Source organism: Trichinella spiralis, assembly GCF_000181795.1.
Source record: "Trichinella spiralis strain ISS 195 chromosome Unknown Scfld2, whole genome shotgun sequence".
Lineage (NCBI taxonomy): Eukaryota > Metazoa > Nematoda > Enoplea > Trichinellida > Trichinellidae > Trichinella > Trichinella spiralis.
This window is the reverse complement of record NW_003526941.1, coordinates 8,802,047-8,815,589: the sequence shown is the minus strand read 5'-3', so window position 1 is coordinate 8,815,589 and position 13,543 is coordinate 8,802,047. Positions and strand designations below refer to the sequence as shown.

The following is a 13,543-nucleotide window of genomic DNA, read 5'->3' as shown; positions in this document are numbered from 1 at the left end:
TCAAGCGTGTCCAGTAGCAACCGTATGAATGGACGACAGACAAATGGATAATTAATGCACCTATGCTAATATGGTAGAATCTACTGGAAAAATAATGATCGAATTTTAATGGAAATTATTCAACAGTTTTGCCAACCGTCTATACATACATGGATATTTGTGTATTTATATTTAATTCTTTCTACACATGCTCATCGAATATGCATTTGGAAATATTGTTGCTACGAAAATTGAATCTTCGACAAAATCTACGAAAAAGTGAAAGTGGTGGCCACGTGAAACATTGAATATTATTGATCACATGTTAAAGATATTATAAATATTGGTGCATCTTTTGAATTGAATTATTTTTATATTCTAAATAAGGGCTAGAGGCTTTCAATCAATGCAGCATTCAACGGGAATGGTCTGGTGATATGACTGGTCGTTGAGCTGAAGCAAATTTTGTCGGTTCCGATGCAGGCACGTGGTCGGGCATCGCAGGAGCGACGTTTCGATTCAGCGAACTGGTCAAGTCTTGTTCATTTGCAATGTCATTCAATTGCACCATTGAATCCGCAGATAGAGGTTTGGCTGCTTTGGCTGTTTTTCTCGGCCAAAATCCCCACGGACCGTATCCATAATATGGATATGCGTAGTCGTTGAAATAATGATAATAGCCATATCCAGGGTACCACTGAAAAATTTTACGATTGGAAACATTTTGCCAGTTGGCAATTCATCGAGATTGTGTGTGCGTGTGTGTGAGAGAGAGGGAGAAAGTTCGTTTTTTTTTAATTTAAAGAATATTGAAATTGAAGAAATTGTATCAGTTAAAAGAAAAATTACTTACATAGCCAGCACATTCAGTTATCATCAGTGAACAGCAAAATGCAAGCAACAGTGCTACGGATTTCATTGTTTGAAAATGATTCGCCAGTGGAGAGAATTTTTCTCGTCAGCTTAAGCAGTTTATAAGCAGTATGGAAGTGCATTTTGTCATACGGTTTTTATATTACCCGCGCAGTGGTAAACAAGAACGGCAAAGAACAAAGCCCATATCAGGGCGTGTATACGGATCAGAAAACAACCAAACCGGTGTTCCACTTGATGCAGAACAAGTAAAAAATTTACTTTTCGGTCAATTTATTTGCATTTCGATGCCAGAACTTGTGCTGATTCTATTCGGCTTGGCTCTTTGTTCCATCAGTCACGAACGCCACGAACCTTGAGATGTTCAGGCAAGCTTTTACCAGTCGGCCCATTAGCTTTTTGTTTCAGCTGCTGACTGACCATCGACTGCTTTTGCTATTATATTCCACAATGAAATGTTTTTGTCCATTGTCGAAAAGTGACAACAACAACAACATACTTATCACGTCCATGTTTCAACGAATTAGCAAGCGGTGGTTCACAAAAGTTTATTCCAATTTTATTGTTCACTGTTTACATCTTCAATAATGTTGACACTGCCGTCAATGAGACAACAACAACATCGGATGTCTGTTTTGTTTGCTGTATGTAATTTATTCTACAAGCAAAGCATGAATCTAATAATGAAAGGGATTCCATTTTTAGATATGTGCAGTGCGACAATCGGTAAAGTCTTATCCATCTTGATCAAGGCATGATCTGTAAGTTTCTTATGGTTTTTGATTTTACTTCAAGTAAATGAATTTTCAACAATGTCTTTTTTAGGCTCAACATTATGGCAAATAGTTTCATCTGCTGCTCTTCACGCTCATTCATCCATTTCATCTATTGGTAAGTTGTTGCTTTTTTTTTCTTGGAACTCTTTTCATTCATCTCATTCAATCTATGAGTTGAATAGCTTTCGTATGAATGGGTTTGAAGGTTTCAAGTATAGATATTGTTTGTTATTCTTTATTATCTTTTCTTTCAAAAATGTCCTCTGCAATTGGTATTTATTTCTTTATTGGAATGCAATAATACTATTCTTTGCAAACTTTAGCTGTTGTATATTTATTCCCCATTCTGACCAGAGTTTTGTGTTTTTCAAACATTTTCTCTAGTTGTTGTACAATTTTTGTTTATTACTTTTAAACATAATTTTCAAACAGCAGTTTCAAAGGCTTAAGCGTATTAGAATTGACAAAATTCGGTAAAATAGGCAGAAAATTTCCCAGAGGCCAATGAGGTCGTGAAGTGTGTGTGTACAAAATTGCATTCAATAATAGTTCACGGTTCCTTGCAATTCTCCCAACGCTCATCATCCGATTCGTGGGTCAAATATCGGCATCCGATACTTTTCTCTAGCGTTCTCAGGTCAGACCAAAGTTGACGACTCTGTACAATGATAAGCAAGCATTTTTTAAGTTTTATATGCAAAAATGGGCTCGCTAAAACTCTACTAATGAAACAATGCTCATCTTATGTTTCGAAAGATGGGTTTGTTCGAAATGTTGTGAAAAAAAAGAAAATAACAGAAATTTTTTCACCCAATGCTTACTTGAAGCCAAGGATGCAGTAGTGCCTTTTGAACAGAGAAACGCCTCGAAATTTTCACTTGCAACATGCTTTGTATAAAGTCTATTGCTGAAAATGATTGATTGTAAAAGGAAATGAATGAATGAATGACAAACCATGTTGAGATACGTCAGACCAAGGATGACTTGGGAACATGAATGCGGCATTTTTGATTTGGTCTGTAATGTCTTCGTCTTCATTGAATGGAAAAGTGCCACTGAGACTGAAATACTTTCCGCTTGTAGTTTTGGTAATAATAATAATAATAGAAACAAAGAATTTACGCGACGTATGTGATTACGCCAACTGACCACATGTCTAATGATCGGTTGAATCCTTTGTTTTGAAGTACTTCCGGTGCTAAAAGAGCAGAAATTAGTTTGCTCCAGTGAGAAATATGAGCAATTTTCATTCCAACTTGCTTACCCAAATATGCAGGAGTTCCGACAATTGAGCGCCGGAAGCTGCGCTCTCCTATTATTCTCGCAAAACCAAAATCGCATAATTTTATCTGAAATGTGTCGACATGATTGATATAGAATAATTTTAATTTTACTTTTCAATCATTAATTTTACTTGCGGAAAATCAGAGTTTGTAACTAATAGAATATTTTCCGGCTTGAGATCACAGTGCACCACATTTTGACCGTGTAGATATTGCAATGCGGCAAGAATCTGAATTTAATCATTAAAAAAATCATCATTTAAAATCAAAAACAATTTTAAATATTCTTTTTTTTAAACTGTGAGAATAATTTTTCACTGCAAAAGTTGTTGAAGGTGTGCATATGTGAAGAAGAAAATGAAAATTGATTACTTGGGTGATCAAAAATTTTGTTATCCGCTCATTTAAACGCCCTTTTTGACTGTTTAAGATCATCTCAAGCATGTCACCTTTGAGCTTTTCCATGACAACGTAAATCTAGAATCAAAAAGGGACAATAAAATGAATAATTTTGCCTGCCGTCAACTGGCAAACGTGGAAGTATAAAAATGATATAAAATTCCCCCAACTGCCTACGTACTCTTTCCGGTGTTTCCATGACGCTTTCGAATTGAATAATTCCTTCGTGTTTCAACTTTTGCGTAATTTTCACTTCTGTTCTCAAAGCCGACTCACGGTTGGAGGGAAATTTTTTTTTATTAATAATTTTCACAGCTACATGTCGTCCACTTTTACGATGAATAGCTTTAAAAAAAAGAAAAGGCAGAAGAATGGAGTTTCTTCTTTGTACAGATAATTAGATGTTTTTTGTTTCTCTTACCGCCGTACACGATTCCAAATTGACCCGAGCCTAGCATTTCTTCCATGAAAATTTGATAAGTTTGGCAAAAGTCTTCTTCCGATTTGCAATACGTTTCCAGGTCGCTTTTCTCTGCAGCTGATGATGATTCAGCAGTATCTAAATGGAAAACTTTGAAACATAATCCCAAAATTATTTTCTCTTAACAATTGCAAAGTTGCAAACATGCATGCAACAAGATAATAATAATAATCATAATCATAATCATACAATGATCAGGCAGATCTGTGAAATTTACTATTTTTCGATTGAAGTTTAATGTTTAAATTATTTTCAATCCGAAGTGAAAATAATTATGGAAATATTCGTAGATGGAAAAATTGCAATAGAGAAGCCAGAATTACTTGGGCTATTATCATCTGTAGGGGATGGTTTTTTGTCGTACGGTGACATTGGCATCCACGCCTGTCGTATTGCCGTCTCCCATTCTGTTGCTTCTTTGTTGTTCAAGCAATCTTGGAAATCTGCCAACAGCGAATAATTTCAATTGAAACGAATCAGTTGTATGCGAATAAAATGAATTTTTCGAACACTTACCAATGTAATAAGTAGAAGTGATCGTGCGCAGTTCCAAACGACGCACAGGATTGGATCCCGACAGTCCGAACAACGGTGCTTGAAAATTTTCCCGCTCTATGCACAGAATGTGATGCAACGGTATTTCTCTGTATCGACGAGCGCAGTGGTCGTCCGTGTACATGACGATCGACTTGCTGCTCAGACACCAGTAGTGTTTTCGTCGTAGATGGTTCCGCTGCGTGTGATGCACTATCCATCCCGTTTTGATGATCTTGTTCGACTCTTTGGTCTGCCGTTTGGTCATGATCAATCGCATCACTGGTATATTTTGACTCCTGAAAATGGGTGAAGAATGAAATGTTGAATGAATATTTGGTAAATTTTTCAAACGCTCGTACATCTGCTCAGTGGTGGTGGAATCGTTGTCACTGTAATCTTGGACGGAATTCGTATATCGAGCTGGAGTTTTCGATTCGGGAAGGAATTGTGGATCGTTGGTTTCACCATTCACTGGTGAAAAATTTGACTCATCTGAAAAATGCACAGTAAAAGAACAACTGCGGCTAGGATTGGATTCAGAAAATAGAGAAATTGTGACCATCGTCGTAAAGCACCGACGCCGATTGCAGCATCATGCTGCCCGAACAATCTTTCGGCACGTATTGTTCGCATTTTTTGTGGCAGTTGTAGCAACAATCTTAAAAAAAACAATCCCCCACTTTTGTGTCATTCGTTTACAATCTAACACTTCTCCTCTGCTCACCTCTGCATTGCATCCCTTGACGGACGATACCTTTCAGTAGCTTTTTACAATAATGGCAAATTGTGGGCTTTGTGTAAGTGTGCACTTGGAACGTGTGCGGGACTTTTGTGCGTCTGGCATTTTCCACTTCCATCCACAACGGTCTGCCCGACCAGCTCGAACTGCGATCTTTTCTCGGCGTGAAGCTGAGCGTCTTGAAAATTTTTAATTGAGCAAAAAATTGCATGCAATGGAACAGAAAAGGAAATTTAAACTCACCGGTGAAACGACGTCGTATTGTCTGGCCATGTCTGCGGAAGTGATCAAAATTTCCGGTGTCGTGGTAATGGTGGTGGTTGGGGTAGTGGTAGTTGGGGTGGTGATTGTGATGACCGGCTGCTGGTCATTGGGCTTCTCATCGACCTGTGAAGCGGTGACCAGCGATGGTCGACGGGAATGATCCGCATTCGGAAGCGAAAGTAGCGTTGTTTTCCACTGATACGAGCCGGAGCAGTTGTTGGGAATTTTGCGCGCACAGCGTTTGTGATAATTCAAATTGCAAGCTAAAAATGGAGACGATTCATCACCATCATTATAATTGCCAGAATAAAATGGAGAATATATGCAAATCGACCGTTGCATTTCAATCCCTGCTTGACCAGACCGAACAGCATTTCACCGCAAAAATCACAAAATGTCGGCGTTCTGTACGAATGCACATAAAGCGAGTGTGGATAGACGAAGATTCGATCATTTTGAGGGGTCGCTGAAATTTACAAGAAATACAATTTATTAATTTTTTTCTTGTTTTCATTGCATCAATCAATCGTAAAGTGAAAAATAGAAATATTTGATATTCTGGAAAATATTGGATAATTTAAACCAACTACTCTATTGAATTCGAATCCGATATGCGATACATACTAGCTAGTATTGATGTGAAATTTTTTGTAAAATGATGAATTTTGTTGAATGTCTTGAAACAGTTGACTTTTTTGCAATTTGTAATTTTTTCTCATTTTGACGAATTACAAAATAGTAATTGAATTGAAAATCATCCTAAAGGGATCAAAGTGTGACAAGGGCAGAATTGATGAGAATACAAAGTCGTACAAAGTAGATTTACACGAACGGGTTATAATGGCAGGAGAGAGAAATTTCTGTTTTCTTTTCCTTTCAAAACTGAACAAGTTCAATTTTATATTTAAATTTAATTTGATCTACAGTATGTATTCAAGTGCTGAGATATGCAAAGATCATCTTGTTTGATTACTGATAACATTTTCAATGAATATATTTTCAGCGCTTTGCAATTAGCGCTTAAATTGAAAGAAATTATTTTCAACAAGTGGGACTTGCTGCGATCTTTGTTCACGTATTAGCAGCTTATTTGGACTAGAAATATCACTAGATCAGAGAAAGTCGTAAAAAGTTATCTTATAAATTGAATGATAAAAAGCATGATTATTAAATGAATGTATGTTTTTTACACATTTACATTGTGAAAATTTTCTTCTACAATGATAATTTCATCTATTTATTTATTCATTCATTCATTCATTCTTTCTTTCTTATAAAGGACTGACTGATTAATCTTAAAATTGTTTGTAATGTAGAAATATTGACTTTGTCAATTGTCATACTAGCATGCTATTTAATCGAAAGCAAATTAATTTTAACATATATATATATAGGTTTGGTTAAAGTGTAAGGTGTGCAGTGAATTTTTTTTCTTATAATTCTATTTTTATCCAAAGAACAAATTAGTAATATTTGCGGCATGATCAAGGGAGAAATTGGCCATTTGTTTGCTTATTGAATGTTGTTGAAAGCAGCAAAGTAAAGCAACATCTACTACTACTACTACTACTGCTACTACAAAAAACATTGAAGAAATACTTTGTGCATATTGCGGCATTTTTGTTGAAATTTGAATATCACTTTTGCATTGGTCTTGCATTTTTTCTATTACTATCATTATTGTTTTTTATATACTTTTCGAGTTGCAATTCGAATCTTAGGATGCAGTAATGATTGTCGAGTGTGCTTCCCGTGATTTAGCCGCGTTTCCATGATTGCTTAACGATTTGGTTCGACAAAAATTAATTCGTAATAAAATATATTTCACTCTTCCAAGTTTGCATAGGCAAAACAAAGCTGTTTTATCATTGTTTTCATCATTAAACTCAAATGCTCTGACATAACATCAAGCTAGTTGCAGTCTTCATTCTCCTGACAGATTATAAAAATTATAAAAGAAGTTACTCTTCTGAATAGCTTAACTTGTTCAATGCATGCTTGATTGAAATTGCATTTCCAATGCAACGATGGGTAGTAATTTTTTCCACCACTCTGAGTCAATCATTGTGTTTGTTGTTAGCAGATTTGTTTGCCATGTTTGTACACAGTTGGTGTTCTTTCTGATGGGGGATTGAAGTTTTCATTTAAATAACCGATAAGTGAGACACTATTTTAACCTTTCTATTGTTCAGTATGAAATGTGAAATGAGAAAAAATGTATAAATATTATAAAATGTGAAGAAAATCAACTCAATCAAGTAAGCATTCAACATTCTTGCTGCAAACATAAACATCACAAATATGTATGTGGTATCCAGTTGGAATTTATAATAATGTTAATAATTGCAATGAAATGAAAATTATGTTTATTAGTTGAAATATAATTTTTGCAATTTTGAAAAGAAAGTAGTAATGTCGTCACTTAAAGCTATGTTTAGAATGATGAACTATAAATATATACATCTCTGTTCAATTCTGACTGATGAACAATGCAGAATTATTTGAAATTTTAAAATCCTCTATCTCTTCAAATGCAGTCACTTATTCTTTTTTGAAGTGTTATTCAAAGTGTAATTTCTAGCATAGATGTTACGTTTTGTGAACGTTGGAAAAATAAGAAAATCATCATCATCACTAGAAATCAAATAACGATCACTTTTGCTAATAGTTTAAATATGTTACGGAAGCTTTAGTCGCAATTCAATTGAACTTATTCTTCGCCCAACCTTGTTGTGCTCTACTTTCAAAGGAGCTATCTGAGATGAAAAGCCACGAACATGCTTGTATATATTTATTCTTTCCTCAATAAACTAGCGTACAGGGAATATGTATAGGGCTTTTGCTAATTAATTTTCATTTGAATTTCGAGTTTTAAGTAATTTATTTAAAAATTTTGCATAAAATAAATGAAAAGAATTTTCAGTGATTCTGTGATATGATGGTACATTCGTTGACTGTGATTTGTTTACTTATCTGTGAATAGAGCAAAGAAGCAGTTGCTATTTGCTCGTATGGATCTCATTAAATTATGAACGAACGGTCGGTCAATTTATCAATAATGCAAACTGCATATCATCAGTTGTTTTAAAATTTGAATAATTTTTTGACAAATTAGTGAGAGAGACAGATGGCTATTTGCTTTGGTTATTCTGCATTAATTATCTATTTCTGCATTGTATTGAACAGATACGTTGTTGTTGTTGTTGTTGTTGAGTTTTTCACCTTTTTTTCGCTAATTAAGAGAATGGTGAAGTTTAAAGTGAAAAAAAAGAATCACACAATTTCCTGAGAAACAATAATTAATTTATATTTTCATATAATTTTTTTCGAGCTTACAGCTGCAATGGGGGTAGATGAAAAATTAATTAATCAATAAATTAATTTCTTTTTCCTTACGTGATATGACAATTTCGATCACCGTTCCGTCGGTGATGTCGTTGTAGTCGGTGATCAATTGTAAGATGTTCATCGAATTTACGTCGTGTTTGAATAGCAACAGGCGACTGTCCAACGTTTTTTCACTGACATCATCGCTTGGCGGGTACTGAAATGGAGAACAGAATGCTTAAACGGTGTGTGAGTTGGTGAAAATTTTGGTCAATTATTAATTTTAAACTTTTCTTAAAAAAACAATGAATGAGAGCAATAATTGAATTATTATTTTCTGTTCACGCTAATAAATACGATTTGTGGAATAATTAATTTGTCCATGTTTCAACAAAACTCTGAAGTGAGCAGAATTGGAAAATGATAATTTGCAATTGTTCAAAAGAGCCAAGTGTTCGTATTAATTACAATAATGGTCCAATAATGAGAAAAAGGAGTCAAAAAGCCTCTTTCCCAAAGGATATGGATTGTCAACAGCTTCCCTATTCTGAGACGTGAATTTTTATTAACTTTACAATACGGTCGTCATGTTCTTTTTAGTGGCAATCAATTAAGCTACTTTGTTAGCGCAATATTGTTAACTGCCTCTCTCTCTCTCTGTCTCTTTATGTCTCTCTTTGTTCGAGGAAAAAAAACCCAACACGGCGTTCTTTAGAACCGTTTTTATTATATTATTTTATTTCATTTCATTTCATTTTTTACATTTATTGTATTAGGAAGGCATTTTATAAAAATAAAAAATTGCAATAAATAAAATATTTAATTGATTTTGAGAATTTGTCGTGGAGAATTTCATGGTGCTTGAAGTTTTTTTCTTGTTAATTTGTCTGAAAATTAGAAAAGAAAAAAGTATTAAATATGGAAAAATTTTTTTAATATTTACATTCTTCGCAATGCAAATTTCCTTCTGTAGCAATGATTAGCCGATTGCGAAATGTGTTGTTGTTTGTCGTGACTGTTAGTCAATCGGTGTGTGGAAATGAAATTTCTCAACTTTTGTTTAAAGTGCGTTTAAAAATTGTTTGTTGCTTTCATCAAAAGGTAGACAACAAGTAAGCATGTTTCTAGTTGATCGGTTTTGATTATCATATTTATTGTTTGTTATTTGCAAGGATTTCGCGTCTTCATTAATGTCGTATTTGCTGAAGAGTAAACAATGCTTTACGTAGTTTTTAATACGAATTATCATAGCGATCATAATAATGATAATGATAGCATTAGTGTTAGTTATTAGTAATGGTATAATGTACTTCGAGGAGGAAAATGATCTTAGGTCTTAGTAAATGAAGTAGAATAAATTGACAAATACTTTGAAGTGCAATAACGACAACCGATAAAGCTCTGCACATTTGCTTACTGGTGGATGGATGTTTGCTTTTTCAGTAGTCATTTAATGTGAAGTTAAGTTTTATGTTTTTCTTTTTTTGCATCAGAATAATGAAAATTTCAGCAACCAGAAAAAAAAATTTTTTTTTGTTCATTCAAAAGCGGGAATATTAATAATCGTAATAATGATGATGAAATGTAAATCCGTGAAACTTATTCAACAGTGAAAGCGGTTAGCTTATCAATCAATAGCTTATGCAAATAAATGTCGAACTATCTATCTGCGTGCAGCGGAAAATGGAAAACCAACGTAAATATTGAAACAGTCGCAGCAGATTCAGTTACAAACAATAATCGAACAATTCGATTTTACATTATTCCATTTTTTTTCTACTTTTTTAAAATGAATTGCAATTCACTATGCTATTATTTCCTTATTATTGCAGATGGAAGATATTTGTCGACAGAATGATAAGATTGAAATTATTATTTGAAATGAAATGTCTTTAATTTTTTTTAAAAATTAGCCCTTCTTTCTGTTATAATTTCATGACATTTGTTTGCTCAAGTTTGAAAATCATTTCAGCGCAGTTGAATTTGATTGAAATATTTGAAAAGTTTTAGCTTCTTCTCAAAGCGTAGTTTTTGTTTCATTTTCATTGCAATTAGTGTTTGCTGTTATAATAGAATTGGAACGTGTTGAAAATTCTAACATACCAACAAATAGATTTCTACTATTAGTCAGTTCTGTTGGGATTGAACGCAATAATAATAGTAATAATAATAATAATAATAATAATAATAATAATAATAATGATAAATGCTTATTTTTATAACTATAATTATAATACACCAGTGTGGTGATTTGACAAATGCCTGTAAACATTTAGTAAGAAAATTTCTTTTCATTGCTTCGAGTCTTAAAACTCTCTTTGCTGTTTGCAAGTTGGTTGTGAAGTTGTGAAAAATTTACTTTTTCATTTTACTTATCATTTTATACATGAACAAATTGACCATTGAATAAGATTTCGATTTTCCTGTTCTATATCTGTCTGTCTACATACCTTTTCCAATATGAATTCTTTGGCAAGGTTGCGCAACGAATTGAGGCTGACTTCGGATGTCATATAGCATTGTCTGGAAAAGACTCCCGAACGGAAGATGACCGTTATTGTAGTCATCATACAGAAGAAAGAAGAAAGCTCAAAAAAAATCAAGCAGTAGGCGACAACACAAAAACAGCAGAAAATACACAGCTGCCTGCCTGCGTATGTATGTATGTATGTGTGTGTGTCTATATGGACAGAAATCAGAAGCTCGTTTGAATTGACACGATTCAAGCAGCGAACGTCGTTAATAAAAATTTCCACTCATCGCTGTTTGCTTTGCGATCTAAATATTGGTGGATCCACAAAAATCGTTTATCCGCTTATTGACCGACTGCCTTTTATTTCAATTTCTCACAGTGGAGAAAAGGTGGCCGCCGCCGTGTTGGCATGCTTTGAAAGCATTGTGTCGTCGATCAGATGAGGTTCAACTTTAGCCAATCGTCGTCCAACATCTCTTTGGCCACCACATTCAACAGCTACAGCCAATAACAGCCAGCCTGTCTGGCGGATGTGGTTTTTTTTCTTCTATTTCTTATTTTATTCTTTTTTTTGCAATTTTTGCAAGTTCTCGAACAACAAAGCTGCTGACTGATGTTGGCTTCTTCTTCTTCTTCTTGTTCCACAAGCTCAGGTCGATCGATTGGCTTTTTTGAACATTGGGAAAAAATTTGTTCCACTTTGATTGCAAGCTGCAAATTCTGGTCGATTTGCATGCTGGCCAACTGTTGTTGTTCTGTTCTGAAACTGGCCAACCAAGAAGCTAATGATGATGTTGCCGACTAATGGCTTTACTGAAACGCGACAGGTACATGCCTGTGGCATTGGTGTTTTCAACCAAATTACGTCAATTCCTTATTACATACATATGAGCTTTGTAAAATGGCAATTCAAAGCTTTCGGCATGGGCAACTTTTGAACAAACAATAGCATTGGAGCTTTTTGTGAGTTCATCAACACATACATGCATACATACATGCATGCATGCATGCATGCATCTCTTACCGAACAAAATAAAAAGATGTTGATGATTCATTACGGCTACGACATTTTTTTCCTACTCTCTCTCTCTCTCTCTTTCCTATTGCTGAAGCATACTTTTGTCGGTCTATTGATTTCTAAATTGCCTTCAAGGCACCCATCAAGCTGAATTTTATTTGATTTTATCCAGTCAACGAGGCCTCCGTTGAGTTGAAAGTCAAATGAAAATCAGCTTTCACTTTTCAACTGTTCTCTTGTATAACAGAGAAATTTTTCTACCAACACCGTAAAGAACCCCATTTTCTTCCACTTCTGTATCTTTCAATGATTGCAATTCTATTGCTTGTAATAATGTTGTTCTGGTAATTTTGTCGTTGTATTTTCACTTTTCATTTCTCAGAAAATCCAAGCAAAAAGCAGCATATTTTCTGCACTGCTTCATAAGGCAATATTATCAACAGATATTTGCTTTTGATTTTATTTTTCAACCATCTCTCTCCCTCTGTCTCAGGTGCTGTGTAATTTTATTTTAATTTCTTTTTTTTTTCTTGTTGGATCAAGAAATGACTGCTTGTTTGCGTAGGTTTTGCAATAACATGGAAAAAATGAAAGCAAAAAATCATCTTTCAGAAAGGATGAACGTGTTTGCATCGTGACATTTTCAATATTTATATAATTCACTGTTTAATATATATAAACCGTTGGTGTTTAACGTTGTGCAAACATCGGTTAGCAAGTGTTTGTGGTAGATATCACGCTTAATACAAGATGACAGACAGTTGAAAATGGAAAATCTAATTCACCCTCCCCCTCCCTCCAGTATCTTAAAAAACAACAACAAAAAAATACTTTTATATCTTCTGATATGCTGATCAGATTAGAGAAATGGTATGTCTTCAAAAAAGAAAGCTCTCTTCATTTATGTATAATCAATAAAGCATACTTTTCTCTATTTAAGAAATCATAAAATTAGTTCTCTTTGTATTTTAGCGGAAGGAGAGGAAAAAAAACTCTTACACAATTTGTGCAAGTGATTATTTTCATAATTTTATAATTTGCATTCTTCTGCTTGCAGTATCTCTTATCGATGCTTTTTTGTACGTCGGAAAGTTTATTTAATCTTTTGAAAAGTTAATTGATATTGTATTTATTCCCCATGCTATTAAGTGAATTTTTAATGAAAATGATTTTTGAACGCAAAAACTGTTTCCAGTTTGTTGTAAAATTATTGTTTATTGTGATTTAACAAGAAAATTCGAATATTTTCAATCGCAAAATTGCTCACTTCTATTTACATTTTCTGATATTATTTATTTTATTATTTTTGTGTTACAGAAAATTTTTATTTTCATTAAATTTAGTTTTTATTTATTTTTCATGAATCATCTCCATTTGTGGAATATCTTTTCTTC

The 13,543-nt window shown here is 34.0% G+C and overlaps 2 protein-coding genes across 2 annotated transcripts; both read right to left on the bottom strand.

Annotated features, from left to right (window-relative positions):
* Positions 1–394: 394 nt before the first annotated feature.
* On the bottom strand, positions 395–898 carry Tsp_06982 (putative transmembrane protein). The gene is made up of 2 exons (XM_003380787.1): positions 833–898; positions 395–676 (listed from the first exon to the last, which is right to left on the bottom strand). Exons 1-2 carry the CDS (start codon positions 896–898, stop codon positions 395–397), a joined length of 348 nt encoding a protein of 115 aa, XP_003380835.1.
* A 1,280-nt stretch (positions 899–2,178) lies between these two features.
* On the bottom strand, positions 2,179–5,673 carry Tsp_06981 (serine/threonine-protein kinase D3). The gene is made up of 13 exons (XM_003380786.1): positions 5,311–5,673; positions 5,028–5,245; positions 4,904–4,986; positions 4,308–4,820; positions 4,115–4,234; positions 3,732–3,869; positions 3,492–3,655; positions 3,284–3,388; positions 3,043–3,141; positions 2,751–2,977; positions 2,583–2,689; positions 2,450–2,535; positions 2,179–2,286 (listed from the first exon to the last, which is right to left on the bottom strand). Exons 1-13 carry the CDS (start codon positions 5,671–5,673, stop codon positions 2,179–2,181), a joined length of 2,331 nt encoding a protein of 776 aa, XP_003380834.1.
* Positions 5,674–13,543: the final 7,870 nt, after the last annotated feature.